At 46.7% G+C, this 23,995-nt stretch overlaps 1 protein-coding gene and 1 pseudogene across 1 annotated transcript; both read right to left on the bottom strand.

The window, feature by feature from the left end:
- Positions 1-20,826, bottom strand: part of LOC112205842 (carbonic anhydrase 5A, mitochondrial-like) — a 31,291-nt pseudogene extending 10,465 nt beyond the window's left edge.
- A 135-nt stretch (positions 20,827-20,961) lies between these two features.
- LOC129137432 (dehydrodolichyl diphosphate synthase complex subunit NUS1-like) lies at positions 20,962-23,664 on the bottom strand. Its single transcript, XM_054669204.2, has one exon. The coding sequence runs from the start codon at positions 23,479-23,481 to the stop codon at positions 22,555-22,557; it is 927 nt and encodes a 308-aa protein (XP_054525179.1). The 5' UTR covers positions 23,482-23,664; the 3' UTR covers positions 20,962-22,554.
- Between the last annotated feature and the right edge of the window lie 331 nt (positions 23,665-23,995).

Below are 23,995 nucleotides of genomic sequence, written 5' to 3'. Positions count from 1 at the left end.
CCCACAGGGCATAGAGCCATTCCCTGGATCCCCTGGACCTGGTGGGCTGTTTCCAACTCCACAAGGCAGCCAATTCCCCTGTAGCCCTGACTCTTGCGAAGGCAGGGAGGAGGGGGGGCCCCAGCAGCCTGAGGAGCTTGCAGCTTGTCCAGACATGGAGGGTGGGGACCCTCTGTGGGCAGTTTTTGCCAAAACTTCTGGCTATGGTGAGAGGGTCAAAGGCAAAGCCTTGAGGTCTCCATTTTGGGATTGTCTGCCCAGGGTCACCGGGGCCACACTGGGGCTGTGCCTGCGTGCTGGGAGCTGAGTGCATAGTGACAGGTCAGCACTGGTAGGGGCCTGTGCAGATGGGACGGCGCTGGGGGTGGGGGTGGGGGTCCGGGCTTCCAGGCAGCGCCTAATGTGGTTTTGGTTATAGACACTGCCTGTGTTTCCCTCTAAGCTGCTGAAAAGCTCAGAAATGTGCAGCAGGGCCTGGAGCTCAGCCTGGGTTCTGACTGCATGTGTGAGGTGGGCGCTGGGACGACTGGGAGTTCAGGCTGCGTGGACCCACTTCCTGGGTTTAAAAACGGGCTCTTCACCTGCCACCTGTGTGCCCGGGCAAGGCCTTCTCTGCCTCTCTGAGCTTTGGTTTCCCTGTGTGTGCAAGACAGATGAATCACAGGCCCTGCCCCGTGGAGTGATTGGAAGATTCAGTGTGATAATTTATATGGAGGGCTGTCGCTTCTTTGAACCCTTCCCACCGAGGTGTGGGGTGATGTCGCCTTGCCCTGAGCCTGGGCAGGTGCTCCTGGCGGGAGTGGTGAACAGGATGCCGCAGGAGCAGTGCCTTGTGACTCTGGAAGCCAGGGCAGAAAAGACATCGTGTCCATCTGGCTCTTTCTGGAAATGCACCCTTGGAGCCCTGAGCACTGCATAGAAGCCAGCTGGGTCCCCAGGGAATGACCGTGGCAGGCATTCCTGGAGGGTCTCTGCCGAGTCAGTCCCACATCAGGGCCCGGACCAGCCTGGAACTAGGAGAGATGATGGGGACTACGTGACTCTGGTCTTTCCTGCCCTAGTTCAGGACAGCTTGTTCCTTAACTGGAGGAAACCAGGAAAGCAGCCCAGAAGCTGCACGTGAGCCCATCCCTGGGTGAGGACTGCTGAGTCCGTGGGGGTGAGAGGCAGAGCTGGGATTTGAAGCCAAGGCCATCTGCCCTTGAGCCTGAGGCCACCACGGCCCCGTCCTGCCCTGCACTGCCCACCAATCAGGAGTTAGATTCAACCACACTTCTAGCATTTTCCATCAGAAGGCCATCATTCTAAAGTTTCATGGACTCCCAAAAGGTAATAGCTCTCTCTGGGAATCAGCTGACTGAAAGCACCCGCAGCAACAAAAAGCGACTTTAACCTTAGTGATTGGGCTGGTGGATTTTCGTTTCGTGACAGGCAGGAGCAGCCTGTGCATTCCACAGCAGACGTGTGTGTGTGAGTGTTGGCCACAGCTGGGCCTTAAACTCAACTGCACATTTCACCAAGAACCAGACATGCTCCTTATTCCATTACATGGTGAGAATGCTGCTCTAGTGTGGATTTTTTTTTTTTTTTTGGAGACGGATTCTCGAGCTGTCACCCAGACTGGAGTGCAGTGGCATGATCTCGGCTCACTGCAACCTCCATCTCCTGGGTTCAAGCGATTCTCCTGCCTCAGCCTCCTGAGTAGCTGGGATTACAGGAGTGTGCCACCACACCCAGCTAATTTTTGTATTTTTAGTAGAGATGGGGTTTTGCCATGTTGGCCAGGCTGGTCTTGAACTCCTGACCTCAGGTGATCTACCCACCTCGGCCTCCCTAAGTGCTGGGATTACAGGTGTGAGCCACCACGCCCGGGCTACTGGGGATGTTTAACATCTCCATTTCACAGGCGAGGAAGCTGAGGCTCAGAGGTGCGCAGCTCAGGAGTGGTGGATCAGGGCTCTGGACCCAGGAGTCCAACTGTGGGGCTCTCTGATACACTGTGCTATGGAAGAAGCTCCCAGAAGTCCTAGGCTAGGAGCCTCTAGGCGAGAGGGTTGTTCAAGTCTCTTCCCATTCCCTGACCCATGAAGCATAGACTCTTGCCCCCAAGGCTGGGTCTTTTACCTCCTAAGGTCTTTTTTTTTTTTTTTTTTTTTTTTTTTTTTTTTTTTTTTTGAGATGAGTCTCGCTATGTCACTCAGCCTGGAGTGCAGTGGCACAATCTCAGCTCACTGCAACCTCCATCTCCCAGATTCAAGCAATTCTCCTGCCTCAGCCTCCCAAGTAGCTGGGATTACAGGCACTCGCCACCATGCCTGGCTAATTTTTGTAGTTTTAGTAGAGATAGGCTTTCACCATGTTGGCCAGGCTGGTCTTGAACTCCTGACCTAAGGTGGTCTGCCTGCTTTGGCCTCCCAAAGTGTTAGGATTACAGGCTTGAGCCACCGCACTCAGCCTCTTAAGGTTTTTTAATTTCTCAAAGGTCTAACTCGGCCAGGTGCGGTGGTTCACGCCTGTAATCCCAGCAATTTGGGAGGCCAAGGTGGGCGGATCACTTGAGGTCAGGAGTTTGAGATCAGCCTGGCCAACATGGTGAAACCCCGTCTCTACTAAAAATACAAAAATTAGCCAGGCATGGTGGTGGGTGCCGGTACTTCCAGCTACTCAGGAGGTTGAGGCAGGAGAATCAATTGAACCTGGAAGGCGGAGGTTGCAGTGAGCCGAGGTCGCGCCATTGCACTCCAGCCTGGGCAACAGAGCGAGATTCTATCTCAAAAAAAAAAAAAAAAGAGTCTAACTCTTTATTTTCAGCTGAGGGGGTGAGCCCAGAGATCAGCATCAGGACCAGAGCTCAGTCCGCGGTGGCACTTCCCTGTCCCGGGCATCATTCCTCCCCTGTGGTTTGCCTAGAAAATTCTGACGTACCCCATGGGGAAGAAATGCTCCAGAACCTTCCCCAGGAGGAAAACAGCCCTTGGGTAAAGGGTCCTTCACAGCCAGCTCTTTTCTTTCCCACCAAGAGGTGGGACCACCTGGTGTGGGAGGTGGAGGCTGGCTGGGAAAACAACCCCTCCCCAGGTTTCCTCTGGCTGTGGAGCCGCGCGGAGGAAGAGGATGGGGCGTCAGAGCTCTCAGAACCGTGGCCTTGTGAAGTTTCTGAGCAGGCAGATGGGGCGGCGGGGGGTGATCTGGTCCCAGTCCCAGGAGGCCGCCCCGAAGCCAGCATCAAGGCGAAGGCCACGTACAGATCAAACGGCTCCTTGAACCGCGAGGAAGGGCTCGCCCCAGCTCCATCTGGACCAGCCCGCACCATTGTTAACACAGGTTGAAGCCTCATCCGTCCGCACATCTGAGGCTTGCGTTGACTCCTTCTGCCCTGGAATTCTTTTGTTTGCTGCTGAATAAATAAACTACATTTCTTTGGAATTTCTCCTTCTCCCTCAAAGCCTTTTCTCAGCTGATCTTGGGGAAAGGCCACACTCTTGTCCCCGCCATCTTTTCGAGCTGTGCTGGATGCAGGGAAGCGTATGGAGAGCTGGGCGCTGGATGCAGGGAAGAGTGTGGAGAGCTGGGCCGGAGAGCCGCGGTTTGGGCAGGTTTCTCTCTGCCCTTGGGCTTGGGGTCGGACAGTGACTGTTCAAGGAGATGCTGGGTGGTACATGAGTCAACATTCTTAAATGTTATTAGTTAGGGATTTGAGGTTTTTGTTTCAATCTGTTTTAAAACAAACTTTATCATTAGTGAATATCATCACCCAGGACAAGGCTAAAAATTTTTCGAGCTAATCAATTTAAAGAAAAATATTAAGTAGGCTGGGCGCGGTGATTCACGCCTGTAATCCCAGCACCTTGGGAGGCCAAGGCGGGCGGATCACCTGAAGTCCGCAGTTTGAGACCAGCCTGGCCAACATGGTGAAACCCCGTCTCTACTAAAAATACAAAAATTAGCTGGGTGTGGTGGCGCACACCTATTGTCCCAACTGCATGGGAGGCTGAGGCAAGAGAATTGCTTGAACCCGGGAGGCGGAGGTTGCAGTGAGCCGAGATCGCGCCACTGCATTCCAGCCTGAGTGACAGAGGGAGACTCCTCGAAAAAATAAAAAAGAAAAGAAAAATATTCAGTAGAAAGTTGTCCCATTGGCAGGCAGATATGTCAGTCTTCAGGATCTTGCCTGCATGACTGAATTTTGGGAACTTCCATTGAGCCCAACACCCTTATTTTATGGAGGAGGAAACAGGGTCCCAGAGCAGTGGTGACGCATTCAAAGTCAGAGAGAGCTAGCTGTGGACACACGAGCATCAACCCTGCGGAATCCTGTTTCCAGAACTGGAATCACAGCGCCTCGGCGGGGCTCTTTCCACTATGAGATTTCTTTTTCCTTGCAAATGAATCGCTGCACTAAACAATTTTGCTTGTCAAATTATGCTGATTTCTTTCTTTTCTTTTTTTGTTTTTTGAGATAGGATTTCACTCTTGTCACCCAGGCTGGAGTGCAACAGCGCGATCTCAGCTCACTGCAACCTCCACCTCTGGGTTCAAACGATTCTCCTGCCTCAGCCTCCCGAGTAGCTGGGATTGCAGGCATGTGCCACGACACCCTGCTAATTTTGTATTTTTAGTGGAGGCGGGATTTCTCCATGTTGGTCAGGCTGGTCTCGAACTCCCGACCTCAGGTGATCCACCTGCCTCAGCCTCCCAAAGTGCTGGGATCACAGGCGTGAGCCTCCGCGCCCGGCCTGCTGATTTCAAATATGCAGCTTACCTTATGTTTTACTTCCAGCAAGATGTCCACCAGCCTCTGCAGCATCTGATGATGGGCCCCGAGCTGCGTGGCAGACACACAAGGGGTTACCTGAAAAGGCAGTGGGTGGCGGGGGGAAGCTCACTCCACTGTAAATACACTACGTTTTAAAAGCAATCCTAGGCCAGGCACGGTGGCTCACGCCTGTGATCCCAGCACTTTGGGAGGCCGAGGTGGGCAGATATCTAAGGTCAGGAGTTTGAAACCAGCCTGGCCAATATGGTGAAACCCTGTCTCTACTAAAAATACAAAAATTAGCTGGGTGTGGTGGCACACTCCTATAGTCCCAGCTACTAGGGAGGCTGAGGCAGGAGAATCACTTGAACCCAGGAGGTGGAGGTTGCAATGAGCCGAGACCACGCCACTGCACTCCAGCCTGTGTGACACAGCGAGTCCTGTCTCAAAAAAAAAAAAAGCAATCCTAATGATGGATCACCACTTTCTTCATTAGATCTACACCCCAGCAAGTGATTACCTTTAAAAACACGCCTATCACAGAAAGCATTCTCTCCCACAACAGCTTCCTTGTAATTTTGGTATTTCACAGAATTCCAGTGAACTAAATGCAGCTGAAACACAATGGAAAGAGAACTTAAATTGATCAGCAAGAAATAAGACAGTCACTTCCCCTTCTGAATGGCTGACCTGTGTCCACTTAATCATAATGAAATGGCCAGGTGCAGTGGCTCACACCTGTAATCCCAGCACCTTGGGAGGCCGAGGCGGGTGGATCACGAGGTCAGGAGATCAAGACCATCCTGGCTAACATGGTGAAACCCCGTCTCTACTAAAAATACAAAAAAAAAAAAAATTAGCCAGGCATGGTGGCGGGCGCCTGTAGTCCCAGCTACTCAGGAGGCTGAGGCAGGAGAATGGCATGAACCCAGGAGGTAGAGCTTGCAGTGAGCTGAGATTGTGCCTCTGCACTCCATCCTGGGTGACAGAGCGAGACTCCGTCTCAAAAAAAAAAAAAAAAAAAGATCTAAGTTGTTGCAGCCAGATGTGTAAGATCCCAGCACCAGCAGCACCTCTGAGCTCCCAGGCACTTGACGAAGCCATGGGAAGGAAGAGCCTGTCTTCCTGGTGGTGGGAAAAAGGAGAGGATCATGTTAACCTCATCCAATAGAAATGGGTGGTTTCATTATTTTCTACTTCCTAGTTATCCTTGGACAAGGATTACCAGAAAAAACTCAGGCCTCGGCTGGGCGTGGTGGCTCACGCCTGTAATCCCAGCACTCTGGGAGGCTGAGGCGAGTGGATCACGAGGACAGGAGTTCAAGACCAGCCTGGCCAAGATGGTGAAACCCTGTCTCTACTAAAACTACAAAAATTAGCTGGGCGCGGTGGCAGGTGCCTGTAATCTCAGCTACTCAGGAGGCTGAGGCAGGAGAATCACTTGAACCTGGGCAGCAGAGGTTGCAGTGAGCCAAGATCGCGAGATCGTGCGATCACGCCACTGCACTCCAGCCTGGGGAACAGAGTGATACTCAGTCTCAAAAATAAATAAATAAATAAAATATCTGTTCATCAAAAACAAAGTTGCAGATAGAGATACTAAAATAAAAGGCATGTTGTTAAATGAAAGGAAGCACACAGAAGCCATTGTTGCGCTCATTCTTGGAACTATTTATAAATATGTGTATGATGATGACAATAGATATCACTCCCTATTTATAAAATGTCCGGAGGTCACCTCTGGGTGTGCGATTACAAGCAATTTTCATTTTTTGGTTTGGGTGCACTCTAGTTCCACATTAACTGCAGCATTACTTTCATAACAACAACAAGTTCAAAAAACAGAAAGAGTCCTCAACTTGAAAAAGCATCAAGAAGTCAGGTGAGTGGGTGAGCAGAGGTGTGATAAAGTGAATATGGCAAAAATGATCATCACAGGACTGAGACGTCAAACTCACAGATTCTTCTCGTTCATTTCTTTTCATTTTTTCGTATGTTGCAAAAATTTCATAATAAAATATTTGGGGAAATCTATAAGGCATCACTTATCACCCAAAAAAACTACAAAAACCAATTCCCAGCATTGATCCGCACTCATTTTCTCTACTGACTCCCACTTTGGAATGTTGAAAATAAGACTGCTTTAAGAAGATGATCTTGGCCGGGTGCAGTGGCTCACGCCTGTTATCCTAGCATTTTGGGAAGCTGAGGTGGGTGGATCACTTGAGGTCAGGAGTTCGAGACCAGCCTGGCCAACATGGCGAAACCACATCTCTACTAAAAATACAAAAATTAGCAGGGCCTGGTGGCACGCACCTGTAATCCCAGCTACTCGGAAGGCTGAGGCAGGAGAATCGCTTGAGCCTGGGAGACGGAGGTTGTGGTGAGCCAAGATTGCACCAATGCACTCCAGTCTGGGTGACAGAGTGAACCCTGTTTCAAAAAAACAGAAAACAAACAAACAAAAGAAGATGATCTCTATTGCAAAGATGTTCAGCTTCTCAGCAGAGGGCCTTGTGGATTTGCTAGTCCCTACAGCTGCAAGCACACAGCTGAGTGAAGCGTGGCAAAGAGCTCAAGCTCTGACTTTGAATCCCAGCTGTCTGGCTTTGGCAAGTTCCGTAACCATTCAGAACCTGTCTCTTCTTCCGTTAAATGAGAGAACTTACAGTGCCTTCTTCGTAGGAGAGGGGTGTGACTAAACAGGTGGGGCGGCCGACGGTTCTGGTTTGAGCACTGACAGTCCCAGGCCCCAGGAAATCCTTCACATCTGAGCAGCGGGCATGGCTTGTTCACCCCACACCATAGAGCCGGAGACATAGAAAGCGTCCAGATATGTGCTGTTAGGCCACGTCTACAAACCTCTGCGGGGTACACGTGGCCGTCCGCTGTGTGCTCTGAGCCCCCCTCATTCACTGCTCCCCAGTGGAAGTGAAATTGCTTCAGTCTGTAGTGGTTTTCCAAGGGCCCACCACTAATTCCTGGAAATAAAGGCAGCGAGACGTGTGTGTCATTTTGTCTGTTTGTTGAGCTGTGGTGTTACCTGAGGCATTGTCTACATTAGGGTTATATGAGTTCACTCGCAAGGGGTTGCTGTATGGTTGAAGTGACAAGCCAAAGGTGGGCTCCGTGAAAGGTGGGCTCTGTCTGTCCCATTCACTCTGCCCCCCGCCAGCCCAGCGCCTGCCCAGAGGTTCACAGTAAATGTGGAATGAAGGCAGGGTCCCAGTGCTGCCACTGGGTGGTGGTGAAGGCCTCATCTCCCTGCAGGCAGAAATCGGTAAAGAAAGTTTCTGAGATGCCTGCCTGTCCTATAAGATTTCCAGACTTTAATTTAAAAAAAAAGATGTCTTCCAAATATTTTTTAAAAGCAGCTTAAATCCTATCACCAAATAACATTATAAAATAACACAATGAGCAAAGTTTTTGTTTTGTTTTGTTTTGTTTTATTTTAAGACAGAATCTTACTCTATCGCCCAGGCTGGAGTACAATGGCATGATCTCAGCTCACTGCAACCTCCACCTCTGGGTTCTAGTGATTCTCCTGCCCCAGCCTCCTGAGTAGCTGGGATTACAGGCATGTGCCACCAGGCCAAGCCAATTTTTGTATTTTAAGTAGAGATGGGGTTTCACCATGTTGGCCAGGCTGGTCTCAAACTCCTGATCTCAGGTGATCCACTCGCCTCTGCCTCCCAAGGTGCTGGGATGACAGGTGTGAGCCACCGCTCCTGGGTGAGCAAGGTTTTTAAATAAGCAGACCCTGAGCTATAGCATCAGTCCTGATCTCTGGCAGTCCCTGCTTAATCTAGGCCCACCACAGGGCCAGCTTTTATTGGAACACTCCTTCCGTCCTAAGTCACCCTAAACACTCACCTTGGAGTCAGCGCTCTCCACCTGCAGGCCTTGGGGTGCCCCTCTCCATGGCACAGTGCCAGGTGCAGCCTCCCAGGAGCTTCCTTCTCCTGACACGTGGGGCTCAGCCATAAGCATCGCTCACTGAGGCCTCTGGCTCTGCCTCACAGAGTCATGGCTGCCATCCCCAGGTCCAGGTAGTGCTGGGAGTCTGCCTTTTAACGAGCTCCCCGGGGGTTCTGATGTGGGTGGCTTCTCCTGTGTCTAAGCACTTTGTCACTAACAGATTTCCATCAACAGCTGCTACAAATGTGGTACCTATTCCACACGTTTTCATTGAAAGGAGCACAGTGTGCTCCTGGGATGTCTGGGCAAGGCTGGAAGGCGCCAGCAGAACTGGAGCACTGATCACGAATTCACGGTGGCCCGAGTGCCTCCCGTAGCTGTGGAGGAGCCTCGTGTCACCCGCCTTGCTCATGTCACCTCCCGCTGTGGCAAAAGCCAGGAAAGCACTGAGCGCATGACGAATGCCTTGGGGAGCTTGACACTGCTGACTCCTGGTGGTTTCCTGACACCAAAAGTACTTGGGCTGGGCGTGGTGGCTCACACCTGTAGTCCTAGCACTTTGGGAGGCCGAGACGGGCGGATCACTTGAGGTCAGGAGTTAGAGACCAGCCTGGCCAACGTGGTGAAACCCATCTCTACTAAAAATAAAAAAATTAGCTGAGTGTGGTGGCGGGCGCCTGTACTCCCAGCTACTCAGGAGGCTGAGGCAGGAGAATTGCTTGAACCTGGGAGGTGGAGGTTGCAGTGAGCTGAGAACGTGCCACTGCACTCCAGCCTGGGCAACAGAGCAAGACTCTGTATCAAAAAAAAAAAAAAAAAAAAAAAAAGTGATGTTAAGAAAAAGTCTTTCTCCAAGACCTCTGATGCCAACGCCTGCCTGGCTTTCTGCATTAACTCCTAAACGGCTCCTGATAGGTTTACCCACACCTGAGTTTGTCACTCTTTTGTAGATGGACAAGGGGTCAGCCTAACTTCATGGTAGTGTTCTGTCTTCCATCATGCCTGCTCTTCACTTCCTTCTCCTCCCTGTTGACCCAGTTGCTGAGGATTGAAGGGTATCCTAGCACTCTAGACAGTTAGGCCCAGGTGGAGTTTGAGGCTAGAGCTGGGTTGGGGGCACAGAGCAGGGCCCTGGGAGGACCAGCACATGACTGGTAGAACAAGCTGGAGGGCCAGTTTCTCGAACGGAATCTGCATTGGGTGAAGTTCCTGTTGTGCCACATCCCTGTTGACTCCAACACTGTGTCCAAGAAACTGGAGAAGAGACCTAAACATGCAAAGGAGACAGAGACATAGAGTTTATTAGAGAGTTACAGACAGGGCAGTCCAGGAACAGTGGGCTGGACAGGAAAACCACTGCCGTTTGTAAAAAGCATTCAGTTTATTTAGCCATGAAACTGCCTTTGCAAAATTATAACTAAGGAAATTCTAACAGTGAAAGAAATCAGACCTAACCAACTCCATTTTGCTTATAACCTTTAAGCTGTCCTTGTTCATTCCTGGGCATAGGCTGAACAAACTTTGGGAAGGAACTCCGTTCATGGTTTGACTGTGAAACAAAATTGATAACAGCCCTTTCCCAAAAAGGCCTCCTTGCCTGGGGACCACTCTGCCTATGCAGGACTAACAAATTCGTTACAAGATTAGAAATTACAGTTTAGGGGTTGTGCAGCCTGTAGCTCCGAGAGTCTGAACCTCCCCAAATTGCTCCTGGAAATAACATCACTATTGTAAAACCTAAGGTCAGTGTTTGAGATATTTTGCAGACCCTGCACTCGATGGATCTGCTGACACCTTCCAGACCAGTAATCTGGCTCAACCAGTTCTGCCATCCCACCAAGGAACAGAAGACAGCAAGAAAACCTCACTTCAACCCCCTATGATTCCATCTCCAATCTGACCAATCTGCACTCCCACTTCCCGAGCCCCTACCCACCAAATTATCTTTAAAAACTCTGATTCCTGAATCCTCAGGGAGACCAATTTGAGTAATAATAAAACTCCAGTCTCCCACACAGCCGGCTCTGCATGAATTACTCTTTCTCCATTGCAATTCCCCTGTCTTCATAAATCGGTTCTGTCGACGCAGCGGGCAAGGTGAACCCACTGGGTGATTACAGCAATCTTCACTTAGCACCCTCCCCCTAGTACCCTCCACCTAGCAACCTCCATTTAATGGAAAACACAGGGCCTTTGTCCCCTGCATGACCTGCATTGCAAGGAATGGACCAGGGGGTTCCGATGTCCTTCATGCATAAAGAGTGATTCTCCAGATTGACCACTCCTGGATTCCTTAGCTTGGGACCCCAAACACACATTTTCTTAGACCATAGGGTCATTCTCAGGGTATGCTTAAGTTATTGTTGTCAGGTGCACCTGCCATACAGCCCCACATTTCAAAAGTGCTGCCTTTGAGATTATGTGAGCATCCAGGGGTCTCCCACAGCTCTGAGTTCAGTAACTGGTGTCTGACTGCCAGCAAGAGAGCTGGGGAAGTTGCAGGGACAAGGGAGGCAGCCAGAGGCCCAGCTGTCATGTGGGCTCTATTTTCTGAAAATGTGAATGCATCTGATCTCCACTGGTCCCATAGGTGGAGACTATTAATAAACTCCTTGCCCCGGAGGAAGTCTGCCCTGGAACTGGGACAGGTACAACCAGTAAGTGGGAAGCCTCTGAGACACCAAATTTGGATTGTCATGAAAGGCAGAAGTGGGACTGGCCAGAGATGGGGAGCCAGAGGCAGCCAGCTCCTTCTAAGTGTGTGGGGGGTTGACCTTCAGGGCTTTTTCCTTGTTCTGTCCTGACTCCCTTCTGTATTCAAATTCCAGCTAACAGCTAGACTCCACAGGGGTGAGAGCAGTCTTTAAAGGCAAAAGTAAAGACCTCATTAAATGGAGGCATCCAGAGAATAGAATGAATAGAAATGAAACACTTTCAGCTACCCCTTAGGAGGCCCCGGCAGAATAGCACTTCTCAGTGGAAGACATTAACACCGAGGTAATTCCTTAATGAACTACATCTCTACAGTGCCCCTGGAGGCCCAGCATCACTGACAGGGAGTGGGGGAATTTATACCCAGCCCTCTCCCTCTCCCATGATTCAGCCTCAGACATGCAGTCCCAAGGCTGTAGGTGATGAAACGCTGGCCAGGCTGCGGGAGACCCAGAGAATTTGACTGCAAACCCATGCTTCCAATCTCTCACATGCTCTCACTGAGGGTTATGTGGACCTCCAAAGAGAGGCCTGGCTTTTTCAGTCTGCAGTGTTAGAATTTAAAAAGGAAAATTAAGGAATACTACAAATTTTAAAAGTTTCAGTTGTCCTGGTGTCCTGGGAATCCTGGATGAAGAGAAACCTCTGCTTGGGCTAACCGTGCTCCCCAAGTTAAGAAAATGAGATGTTTTATATAAGCTGGTATCAGGCCGGTGGTGCTGAAGGCTTGAGCTACTTCACACCCATAGAAAGCGGTGAAGGCAGGTCCGTGAAGCTGAAAGCAATGAGAGCTAGAACCAGAAACCTGGGTTTGAATCCTGGCTTTGTTGCTGAATGGTGATATGATATTATGCAAATTCTTAGCCTCCCTAGGGCTTAGAGAGTTGTGTTATTTGTAAGTTAGGGATATTAAACACCTAAAAATAAAATAAAATATATGAATAAGGTGAACTGTTTACTCCAATGAATAGCAGCTATCAATATATATCTGTGGCATTTTAGGTAATCAGGGAGAACTTCTTGATAGTCATGGTGATAACAGCTAATATTGTGAACCATTTATTACATGTTAGGCACCGTGCTTCCATCTTTGCATACATGAACCCATGTATTCCTCTTAACAATGCTGTGAGTAAAGGATTTGTCTTATGATCATTTTACACACAAGAAAACAAAGGCTCAGAATAGACAAATCATTTGCTCAGGGCCATATACCTGGTAAGAGTGAAACCACCTTTGCAAAAATTATAACAGTGATCCTGGGCATGGTGGCTCATGCCTGTAATCCCAGCACTTTAGAAGGCTGAGGTAGGCAGATCACCTGAGGTCAGGAGTTCAAGACCAACCTGGCCAACATGGTGAAACCCCGTCTGTACTAAAAATATAAAAATTAGCCAGGCGTAGTGGCGGGCGTCGGTAGTCCCAGCTACTCCAGAGGCTGAGGCAGGAGAATCGCTTGAACCCGGGAGGCGGAGATTGCAGTGAGCCGAGATCGCGCCACTGCACTCCAGCCTGGGCGACAGAGCAAGACTCCATCTCTAAATAAATAAATAAATAAATAAAATAAATAAAAAATTAAAACAGTGAGAAAATGATGACAGTGAAAGAGATCTGGTCTAACCAACTCCCATCCTGCCCTTAACCTCCAAACTGCCCTTACTTATTCCTGGGTTTGGAAGAAGCTAATTTTGGGATAAATTTAGTTTAGAGTTTAAATGATAACTGAGGGCAGTTTCCAGCCAAGAGCCCATGAAGAGCAGAGGCCCTCGGTCCAATAGCCAATGAAGAAGTGAAGTGAATCCCACCAGCAACAGTGTGGGTGGGCTCAGAAGAGGACCCTCTGCCAGCCAAACCCTGTGGGAACTGCAGCCCTGGCTCACACCTTCATTGTCTCCTGGTGAAAGGACCCAGCTGAGCCACACCCAGATTCTTTATCCGCAGAAATTGTAAGATCATAAACGCTATTGTGTTTTTTGTTATGATTTTTGTTTTTTATGGGTTTTTTGGTTTTTTTGTTTGTTTGTTTGTTTGTTTGTTTTTTGAGACGGAGTCTTGCTCTGCCGCCCAGGCTGGAGTGCCGTTGCGTCATCTCGACTCACTGCAAGCTCTGCCTCTCAGGCTCACACCATCCTCCTGACTCAGCTTCCCGAGTAGCTGGGACTACAGGCGCCCACCACCACGCCCGGCTAATTTTTTTGTATTTTTAGTAGAGACGGGGTTTCACTGTGTTAGCCAGGATGGTCTCTTTTCTCCTGACCTCGTGATCCACCCGCCTCGGCCTCCCAAAGTGGTGGGATTACAGGCGTGAGCCACCATGCCCAGCCTGTTTTTTATGATTTTTTAAATTCGCAGGTTAAAATTGTATATATTTAGAGTATACAACATGACATTTTCATATATATATATATACACAATGTGGATTGGCTAAATCAAACAATTTTAAATATGCATTATTTCATATACTTACCAGTTTTGTAGTGAGAACACTTAAAATCTACTCTCTCAGCCATTTTCAAGTATACAATATATTGTTATTAGCTATAGTCACTATGATGTATATCTTTTGAACATATTCCACCTATCTAATTGAAATTTTATGTCCTTCAACGAACATCTCTCTAATTTCCCCTCACCCCAGCCTCCAGTAACCATTATTTCACTCTCTGCTTCTGTGGGTTTTGACATATAAGTGACATTATGCAGTATTTGTCTTTTTTTTTTTTTTTTTTTGAGATGGAGACTCGCCCTGTCACCCAGGCTGGAGTGCAGTGGTGCCATCTTGGCTCACTGCAACCTCCACCTTCCAGGTTCAAGCGATTCTCCTGCCTCAACCTCCTGAGTAGCTGGGATTACGGGCATGTGCTTCCACGCCCAGCTAATTTTTGTATTTTTGTAGAGATGAGGTTTCACCATGTTGGCCAGGCTGGTCTTGAACTCCTGGCCTCAAGTGATCTGCCCACCTCAGCCTCCCAAAATGCTGGGATTATAGGCATGAGCCACTGCACCCAGCCAGTATTTGTCTTTCTGTGTCTGATGATTTCACTTAACATAATATCCTTTATGTTCAACTGTGTTGTCACAAATGATAGGATTTCCTTGTCTTTTAAGGCTGTATAGTATTCCACTGTGTATATATACCACATTTTCTCTATTCTAAATGCTGATGTGGCTGGATGCAGTGGGTCACACCTGTAATTCCAATGCTTTGGGAGGCTGAGGCAAGAGGATCACTTGAGGGCAGGCATTCAAGACCAGCCTGGTCAACATAGTGAGATCCTATCTCCACAAAAAAAAAAAAAAAAAAAAGTCTTTTTTAATTAGCCAGGCATGGTGGTGTACACCTGTAGCCCTAACTACTAGGGAAGCTCAAGCAGGAGGATTTCCTGAGCTCAGGAGTTCCAGGCTGCAGTGAGCTATGATTATGCCACTGCACTCCAGCCTGGGTGACAGAATGAGACCCTATCTCTAAAAAATAAAATAAAATAACAAATACTCTTGTTCAAAACTACTAGGTTTGGGGTAATTTGTTATATAGCAACATATAACTAATACAATATCTTTTAGCAAAAGCAAAGTGATAAGAGTATATGACCTATATATAAGCTATTTCCAAGAGGTTGAGGGAGAAAATGTTGGCAGGACAAACCCCAAAATTGGGGCCCAGTCCAGGAGACCATTAAGGGTTCTTGGCTTCATTCAGGAAAGAATTCAAGAGTGAACCACAGAGTAAAGTGAAAGCACACTTATTAAAAAGTAAAGGAATAAAAGGGCGGCTAACCCATAGGCAGAGTAGCAGCATGGGCGGCTTAACTGACTCTCCTTATGGTTATTTATTGATTGTATGCTACACAAGGAGTGGACTATTCATGAGTTTTCCAGGAAAGGAGCAGGGAGTTCCCAGGACTGAGGGTTCCTCCCCATTTCAGACCATGTAAGGTAACTTCCAGACATTGCTATGGCATTTGTAAACTATCTTGGTGCTGGTGGGAGTGCCTTTTAACATGCTAAGCCATTATCATTAGCATATAATCAGAAGTGAAGATGATCAGAGGTTGTTTCTGTCACCATCTTGGTTTTTGGTGGGTTTTGTCAGGCCTCTGAGCCCAAGCTAAGTGATCATATCCCCTGTGACCTGCACATATACATCCAGATGGCCTGAAGCAACTGCAGATCCACAAAAGAAGTGAAAATAGCCTTAACTGATGATATTCCACCATTGTAATTTGTTTCTGCACCACCCTAACTGATCAATGTACTTTGTAATCTCCCCCACCCTTAAGAAGGTTCTTTGTAATTCTCCCCACCATTGAGAATGTACTTTGTGAGATCCACCCCCTGCCCGCAAAACATTGCTCCTAACTCCACCGCCTATCCCAAAATCTATAAGAACTAATGATAATCCACCACACTTTGCTGACTCTCTTTTTGGACTCAGCTCACCTGCACCCAGGTGAAATAAACAGCCGTGTTGCTCACACAAAGCCTGTTTGGTGGTCTCCTCACACGGACATGTGAGACAGGTTTGGCCAGCTTCTTTACCTCATCCTGTTTTATCAGTGGGGTCTTTGTGATCTGTATCTTGTGAAACAAGTCTTGCTGAATTCCTAACTCAAAAGAGAGAATGATATGTTGCCCAATAATATTCCATAAACATGAGATATGATTTATGTAGGAAGGTGCTTAGCTTACTATAATGCCTAATATATGGTAGGGATTTGTGGTATTGTGTGGGAGGGGATGATCTTTGAGAGGGAGATGTCCCTGCTCATTTGATATGTGGTCCTTTCTGTATACACAAGGCAGTAAATCTTTTCCCTGTCCCATGAGCTACCGGTAGCTCCTGGATGTACACAGAAAATCATCCAGGATTTTTCAATCTTCAAATGACAGAATGCACCAATATCTAACAACTGGTGCCTTGGTACCACCTGGCTTCTTGTGGCAGTGCCCAGGACTAGCATTGTCATGTTGTCAAGACACACACCATGAAATGCTCCTCCCTGGTAGAAAATAAAATTAGCAAGACTTGGATTCCATTCATGAAAGATAACCATGTAATCACCAAGCCCACCTCTAACGTTTTCAAGACATAGAGCAAGAATAAAAATAGAGGCCCATATACTATGTGTCCAAATAGTTATAAAATGAAAATCAAGCTATTGACTATTAAATAAAATATATTCTAGTCTCCTTCCTTGATAAATATATGAAAGAATTAACAGCCCACCAAAGTAGTAAAAAAAATTACCTTAAGCTGAAAACATCTGAATAAAAAGCAGCCACAGAAAAATTATCTGAACTTGAGCAGAGTCTCCCAAAAATAAAACTGCTCTTTACCCACCTCCAAGGGAGTTTCCTGTTTGGGAGAAGACTAATCATTAGCACTGGGAAGTGCAAATTCAGCTGCCATTAGCAACAAAAATCCCAATAGAACCCTTTATACTTTCCTACCTAAGCCCCAAGCCACACTCTTTCCCTTCTTTTGTTAAGTTGGTATACAACGTTTACCTCTGGCTATTCAGTGAATTACTCATCACTAAGTACTCTTGCCTGCACATGTAAATAAATTTTTCTTCTCTCCTGTTAATTTGTCTACTGTGAGTTAATTGGCAGGTCCTCGATCATTAAACCTAAGTTGGTAGAGGAAATGTTTTCCTCTCAACATATACCTTCATAACAGCCTAGAAGGCCAGGTCCTCAGGTAGAATTATCAGACTTGATCCGTGCATGGGGAAAGCCAACGCTCAGCCCTTGGCCCACCTCCAGCTCTGTCCCACACAACAGCCTCACATAGAAGCATGTGGATACCCTGGCTTGCATGTCCAAGCTCCATCTGCACTCACCCTTCAAACAACTGCACCTTTTACCAGCCATCAGGCCTAGGAAGGAACACACCAGCATAGTCCACTCTCCAGAAGTCAGACACAGGAAGAAGTTTTTGCAGGGCTGAAACTGATTGATCGTGGGGCTATGTGGATAAGAAATTGCAGAATTCTCATGAGCAGATTATGGTCTAGAAGAGTCCCCAAGTATGTATGTTCCCTTGGCATTACAACTCTTCATCCTGGGAAAGGGAGGATGATATGCAGCCAGAGAACCATGACGGGGCCCTCGAACCACCACAATCCTTCTTGCTCAGGTCCCAGGGCAGTGCTGTAGCTATTAGTGCTTGAAGTGGTGTTGTGTGCATGATAGAGAGGAAATGAAAAGACCATTAGCTGGGACTTGATGGAGCCACTGGGCCGGTGTCCACAATGATGGGATTGCAGAGTGGAGTCGGCTGCAGACTCTGAGAGGAAGCCTAGTTGACTGGGCATGTCTTCCAGTATGGGTATATCAGTGACTGAAATGGGAGATTTGTCCAAAGCCATCCACGCCCAGCATGAAGTAAAAATGGATATAGGGAGGTCAAAATGACCAGAGCAGGGAGCATCCTTTCCCTGCTGGTAGAAATGGACTAGGGAGGGTCAGAGCAGGGTGAGAGAGGAGAAAGAAAGAAACTGGTCAGGCGGGCAGTTAGGATGGGTCCTTGGTTGAATTCTTCCAAACAAAAGAACAACCTGCAGGCACAGATAAGGGAACTTGCACAGAAGGGTTTGCCTAAGACATGCCCACAGCTGCACAGGTAAGAAAGGCTACACAGGTGACTTGCCCATACATGCCCACAATAGAAAATTCCATTCCCTTACACATATGCAGTAAGGAGAACAAAGCAATATGGAGTAACTCAAGCTAAGGACCCGCATGCACACTAGGGGGACAGGGTGGAGCTACCAGAAATTTGCACCTTATACAAATGAGATGCCCAGCCCTCATTGGTTTCTTATAAAAGCCTTTGCATTCAACTGTAAAAATGCAACCCTCTTCCAGGTCCCGTCTCCACAGTGAAGAGCTTTCTTCTTTCACTTATTAAACTTTCACCCCAACCTTGCCCTTTGTGTCCATGCTCCTTAATTCTCTTGGTTGTGAGACAAAGAACTCCGGGTGATACCTCACAATGAGAGACTGCTACATTGTGGTGCATTGGTGAGACCGTAACAAGGACACACCCCATCATCTAGATAAGTAAGAAATTTTGATGTCAGGGACACAGTCTTGGCCACTAATCAGGGAAGAGGGGCTGAAAGGTTGACAAATTATCCTCTGAACCCAGAGATTGAGGAAGCCCAGTTAGATGGATGAACTTACAGTTACCAGGATGGGATCACCAGGTCAAAACCAGACTAGCAGCAAAATCATGTAATATGGTATCCACTTTCCCATGTTTTAAAAATCTCAATACATGGCTTGCTGAATTACCCAGCTCACCCCCCTCTGGGAATTTTCAAGCAGCCAAGTGAAATTGCACTTTTCCTATGAATGCTTTCTAAACCCGTGTGCCAAGACAACAAACTACCCTCTCTGTCCTACTCCCTGAAGATGCCATTCATAGCTGGGAGGTGACAGGTGCAACAGGAGAGCCCATACAACCGGGTACCCAGCACGTGGACATTTGAATCATAAAGGTCTGGGTTAATTTTACAGCTACATCGTGGCTGTTTAAACCTCTCTCAGCATTTGTGTCCTCATTCCTAAAACACTAGTCCCTACTTCATAAGATTTTCGGGAAAATTAAATAAGGTACTATGCATAAAGCATTTAGCATGGTGCCTGGAATACAGTCTGAGCTCAATAAATATCAGCCGTTATTGCATTAGAGTTAGCTGTTCCATGACTATCTTCCATCCTAAGTTATTATTTCCTTAAGGCTGATGGCAGTGTCTTACAGCTTCAGAATCTGTCACAGTGACCTATTCAAAAAAAATTTACTTAGGGCCTACTATATGCCCAACACTATGCAAGGCTAATAATAAGCTATGACTAAATAGATTTTTTTTTTTTTGAGATAAGGTCTCTCTCTGTTGCCCAGGCTGAACTGCAGTGGTACAATCACAGTGCACTGCAGCCTCGACCTCCCAGACTCAAGTGATCCTCCCACTTTAGCCTCCCAAGTAGCTGAGATCACAGGTGCACACCATCACATCTGGCTACTTTTAAAAAATTTTTAGTAAAGATGAGGTCTTATGATGTTGCCCAGAATGGTCTCAAACTTTTGGGCTCAAGCGATCCACCCACCTCAGCCTCTCAAAGTGCTGGGATTACAGGCATGAGCCACCACACCCAGCTAAGTAAAGATTTTTTGAATCAAATAAAGAAGTCAAGAGATTGTAGCTTGTTATTAAGAATTTCCCAACTATAAAAGCTCATAAAGCATTTATAACTCATCTTGAAAGTTCCTTGTTTAAATGTTCAAGCAATTTTTCCCCTTTTTTTTTTAGCACCTTAGGGGAAATAAATAAGATATTTTCTTTGCTTTCAAACAAGCTGACACATTGGGTGGATCTACAAGCAAAGATTCTGCCATTGCTTTGAAAGCTTCCAGTTTCTCTGATTCATTTGGGGAAAACTGCTGGACAATTATCTGTTATTTGGTTGTTTTATTAGCAAAGTACTCCAGCTACAGATTCCCAGTGGGTGTGAAACCATTCCTTCTCAAAAGGCAGTGATGAGCAGAATCATTTATAGAAGAGTCACCAGACATAGACACCACGCAGCTCCCCACAGTGTTGCCTGTGTGGAAGGTATCCCCACTGGTTATCAATAAACCACAATAATTTATTTCCATATTTTTATAAGTACGTAGATCATTGAAAAGTAAAAAATAAAAGGAGAAACAGCATATTGTATTACCTGTCTCCTCCATTTGATTTGACTAGAGACTAGACTAGCCTGATTTTGTTACTGACAAAGCCATTCTTTCCCCCAAAATTGGGTCTTTCCCTGTTTGGCGCCATGAAGACAATACACAAAACTGAAAGTGAGCGTCAAGCAGTGCAGGCGTTACTCAATGGCCATGGAATTAAGATGCAGGAGCTTGGGTCCGGTGCAGTGGCTCACGCCTGTAATCCCAGCACTTTGGGAGGCCAACATGGGTGGATCATGAGGTCAAGAGATGGAGACCATCCTGGCTAACATGGTAAAACCCCGTCTCTACTAAAAATACAAAAATTAGCTGGGTGTGGTGGCAGGCACCTGTAGTCCCAGCTACTTGGGAGGCTGAGGCGGGAGAATCACCTGAACCCAGGAGGCAGAGCTTGCAGTGAGCCAAGATTGCGCCACTGCACTCCAGCCTGGTGACAGAGCGAGACTCCGTCTCAAAAATAAAAAATAAAAATAAAAGAAGCAGGAACTTGGTTCACAAATCAACTTCTTGACTAGTGAGGAGTGAGGGACTCAGAATATACAGTTTTTCTGATGAAGACGTTGGACTTAAAAGTGAGGGAAGGAATATTCATGTCTTTTCTGGAAATGGGTGGTGAACTTCCTAAAACTGGGGTGCTGCCTTCTTTTTTCTCCTTTTACGGCTTCTTCCAGTCATCATGGCAATTATCCACTGTCATGGCGCTGGTGGGAGTGTCATTTAGCATGGAAATGAGATTATAATGAAGTCTGAGGTCTTTTTCAGGTCATTCAGTCAACTAATCAGTCTCAGTTGGTCTGGTTACAAAGGGAACTTTTTAATCACAGGTATCCTGTTTCTTTTTTTTTTTTTTTTTTTAGTTTAATCATTTTTATTTCAAGTGTATTTTAAAAATCATAAATGGGGTTTCATAATCCAAAGTTGAAACATTTATTCTTCATAGCTTCAGAATTTAACAACCAATTGTAGACCATGCTTTCCAAATCCAGTCTTCTTTGCTATTTTTCAAAACTTCTGAGATCTAGTATTAAACTACTCCATTCTAAATGTATAGTTTTAGATAAGTATTGTACACTTGTTGATAAGGGTTTTCTGAAAACAGTCTATCAAATATAAAGAATGGTTTCTATCTAAGAATCAGCAGTGAGGGAAGAAATATTAAACACCTATCAAGAAATCAATTATTCATTTTAAAAATAACAGAACCAGTGCTGCTCTCTGTCATAAAAGAGAACATGTAAAATTTATTTTTATAGACTTTGGTAATATTTTATTCCCCCACAGAGGCCTTCAATCCTACTTAAAGATATTTTACACACAGTAACCATCAGGATTTACTGAGTAAAAATCTCAGGTATTAACCATGCCCCTAAAATGTGCTATTCCAAAGAGGAACAGGTTACTTTTGAGGAAAAAAGCTGCCTTGGTAACTTCCCTCAAATGTTTATTTTAAATAAAAATAGTTGATGGAAATATTTTTTAAAAGAACTTTGGGTATAATATGGCATACTGCCCATCAAACAAAAAAGGAAATCAAAACTTTCTTTCCATTTATAATAAGTTTTCCACCTTTACTATCAAGATTACAACTTATTGACCTTTTATGCTTGCTTGGTTTTTTTGACTGCCTAATCCAATGTTTAAATTTTTAAAAGTCTGCATTTCAATGTAGTAGGAGTTATTTTTCAAATAATCTTCAGAACCCAGAATACAGAGCAACTCTCAGAATATCAGAGCAACACTCTCAAGTCATACTTTTGAACCCAGAATACCAGAATACCAGACTTCAGAACCCAGAATACCAGAGCAACACTCTCAAGTCATACTTTTGACTACAATTAAGAGATGAAAATGGACGGATATCTGAAGATAGGTATTCCCTCTGCTCTGAAGGTGAGCAAGATTTTAACATGTGAGCAACACAGAACTCCACTCCTCTGGAGCTCCTTTCAACTCAGAATGCTTCAGTTCAGTAAGTCAATATATTATTCTTAAAAATTAAAGTTTGGTCACTAAGAAGGACTGAACAAAAATTATTCCCCTCCCGCCAAACACAACCAGAACAGTTCTAATCAGGCCCTCTTCTCCCCACAAAAATAGGGAAGTAGCTGGGCTGAAGACTTTAAGTGTGACATTTCAGTTCCTAAAACATCACTGCTATTTGCTCAAAGTTGTAGGTCTATGTATTTCCTTCTCCAATACGTCCCCATTTATAAGTTTATTTCCATACATACAAACGTGCACATGTGTGCACGTGCACACGCACACACACACTCACTCTCAAGTAAGACTTTTTTTGTGTTTGTTGATAAATTATGAGGATTATGAACTAGGTGTGTACAGGGTTTCATAGGTGCTTTGTAAACATCAGAGTCACTTGGGTCCTTTCCTCCACAAGCCTCAAATCAAATTATGCAACCAATGACCACTACTTTCCCAGACGCTGTTCACAGGCTGCATATTGACGAAGGGCAGAGAAAAAGTCCTCATAACTGATGTTTAGGTGGGAAGGCAAAGAGACAATCTCAGTCAATCTGATGTGCCAGGGAAGAAAGCCTAATGTGCTGTCCACAGGACCGAACTTCAATACTAAATCAGGATCAGGACAACCATTTGAACTAAGTAAACTGCCTAACGTATCTACATCCAAATCTGTGGGTCTCTTTTGCTTCTGGGCTACTAACTGGCAAAAGTCCTGAGCAGCTCTTACAATATCTGCTTTTCCATCTTCCAGAGACAGCACCTTCACTGCCAAATGGCAATTTGAAACTTGATCATCTTTGTCATTACTATTTGCAAATTCTGGTGAGTATTTTGAACAATCTAGGCCCAGAAGTTCTTGCTGTTGTTTTAAAATTTCATCCATCAATCTGGAATTATTTCTTTTGAAAATACCTTGATCATCTTTGTCATTACTATTTGCAAATTCTGGTGAGTATTCTTGGTGGTCGTAGACGCTAATGTAGGAGATGCCCACGGCCATACACCACACCACTAGGCTCGCGATGTCCGAGAAGCTGGGTTCCCGCTCCACCTCGGTGATCACCAGGCCCATATGCACAGGCAGCTTCTCCAAGGAACGACCGTCCGCGCGCCAGCGCATCCGGTGGTGTGCGGCTGCCAGGCACGACCCCCCGCGCGGGTGCCGGTGGTGACGGCGGTTCCTGCCGACTGCCGGGGGCTTGCGGAGCGTGAAGCCGAGCGGCGCTAGGACCGCGGCAGAGGCGGCGCGGCAGCAGCGCCGCCAGATCCAGTTCCAGGTGCCGAACCGAACGCGGAGCCAGGAGGTGAGCGTGCGGTGCAGACAGAGCAGCGCGTGCAGCACCCGCCACACCAGCTCGTACAGCCCCGTCATACTCTTGTGGCCCTCGGACACCCCCTCTCCCTCCCGCCCACTCCCGCGGCGCGACGGCTTTTTATCCGCCCCTGCGGCCGGCGCGGGCCATCGCTCCGCGTCCCCCCGCCCCCCGAGCCCGAACCCCTTTCCACTGCCAACACCTCACCTCGCCCCCGCCGCCATCTTCCTCCTCCCTTGGCAGCCCCGCCCCCAGTGGTATCCTGTTTCTTAAACAGAGTTAGGGCAGGGTAGAAATTCAGCTATGTCATGAGGCATTACACCAGGTAATAAATAATTTTACCACTAGATCACAAGTTCCTAGAATGAGAATGATGCCTGCCATACAGCAGGGACTTGGGGAGTATTTGCCACATAAACGAACAAACCAATGAATGAGTGAAGAAGTGAATGAATGAATCCTACCCAGGACATTTACTGCACATGGTATCTTTGCCGACCCTCATCCTCAGTGATACGATCTGCTCAGATTTTTCATGGACCTGTTCTGAAGAATTTTTAAAGGCATATCTTC

The sequence above is a fragment of the Pan troglodytes genome, chromosome 18 (genome assembly GCF_028858775.2).
Source record: "Pan troglodytes isolate AG18354 chromosome 18, NHGRI_mPanTro3-v2.0_pri, whole genome shotgun sequence".
Lineage (NCBI taxonomy): Eukaryota > Metazoa > Chordata > Mammalia > Primates > Hominidae > Pan > Pan troglodytes.
Note: the sequence above shows the minus strand (reverse complement) of the source record. Positions and strands in the feature narration are given on the sequence as shown.

What these genes read in the sequence shown, in the direction of transcription:
- LOC129137432 (XM_054669204.2), bottom strand. Translation starts at nt 23,481, where the DNA reads ATGACGGGGCTGTACGAGCTGGTGTGGCGGGTGCTGCACGCGCTGCTC.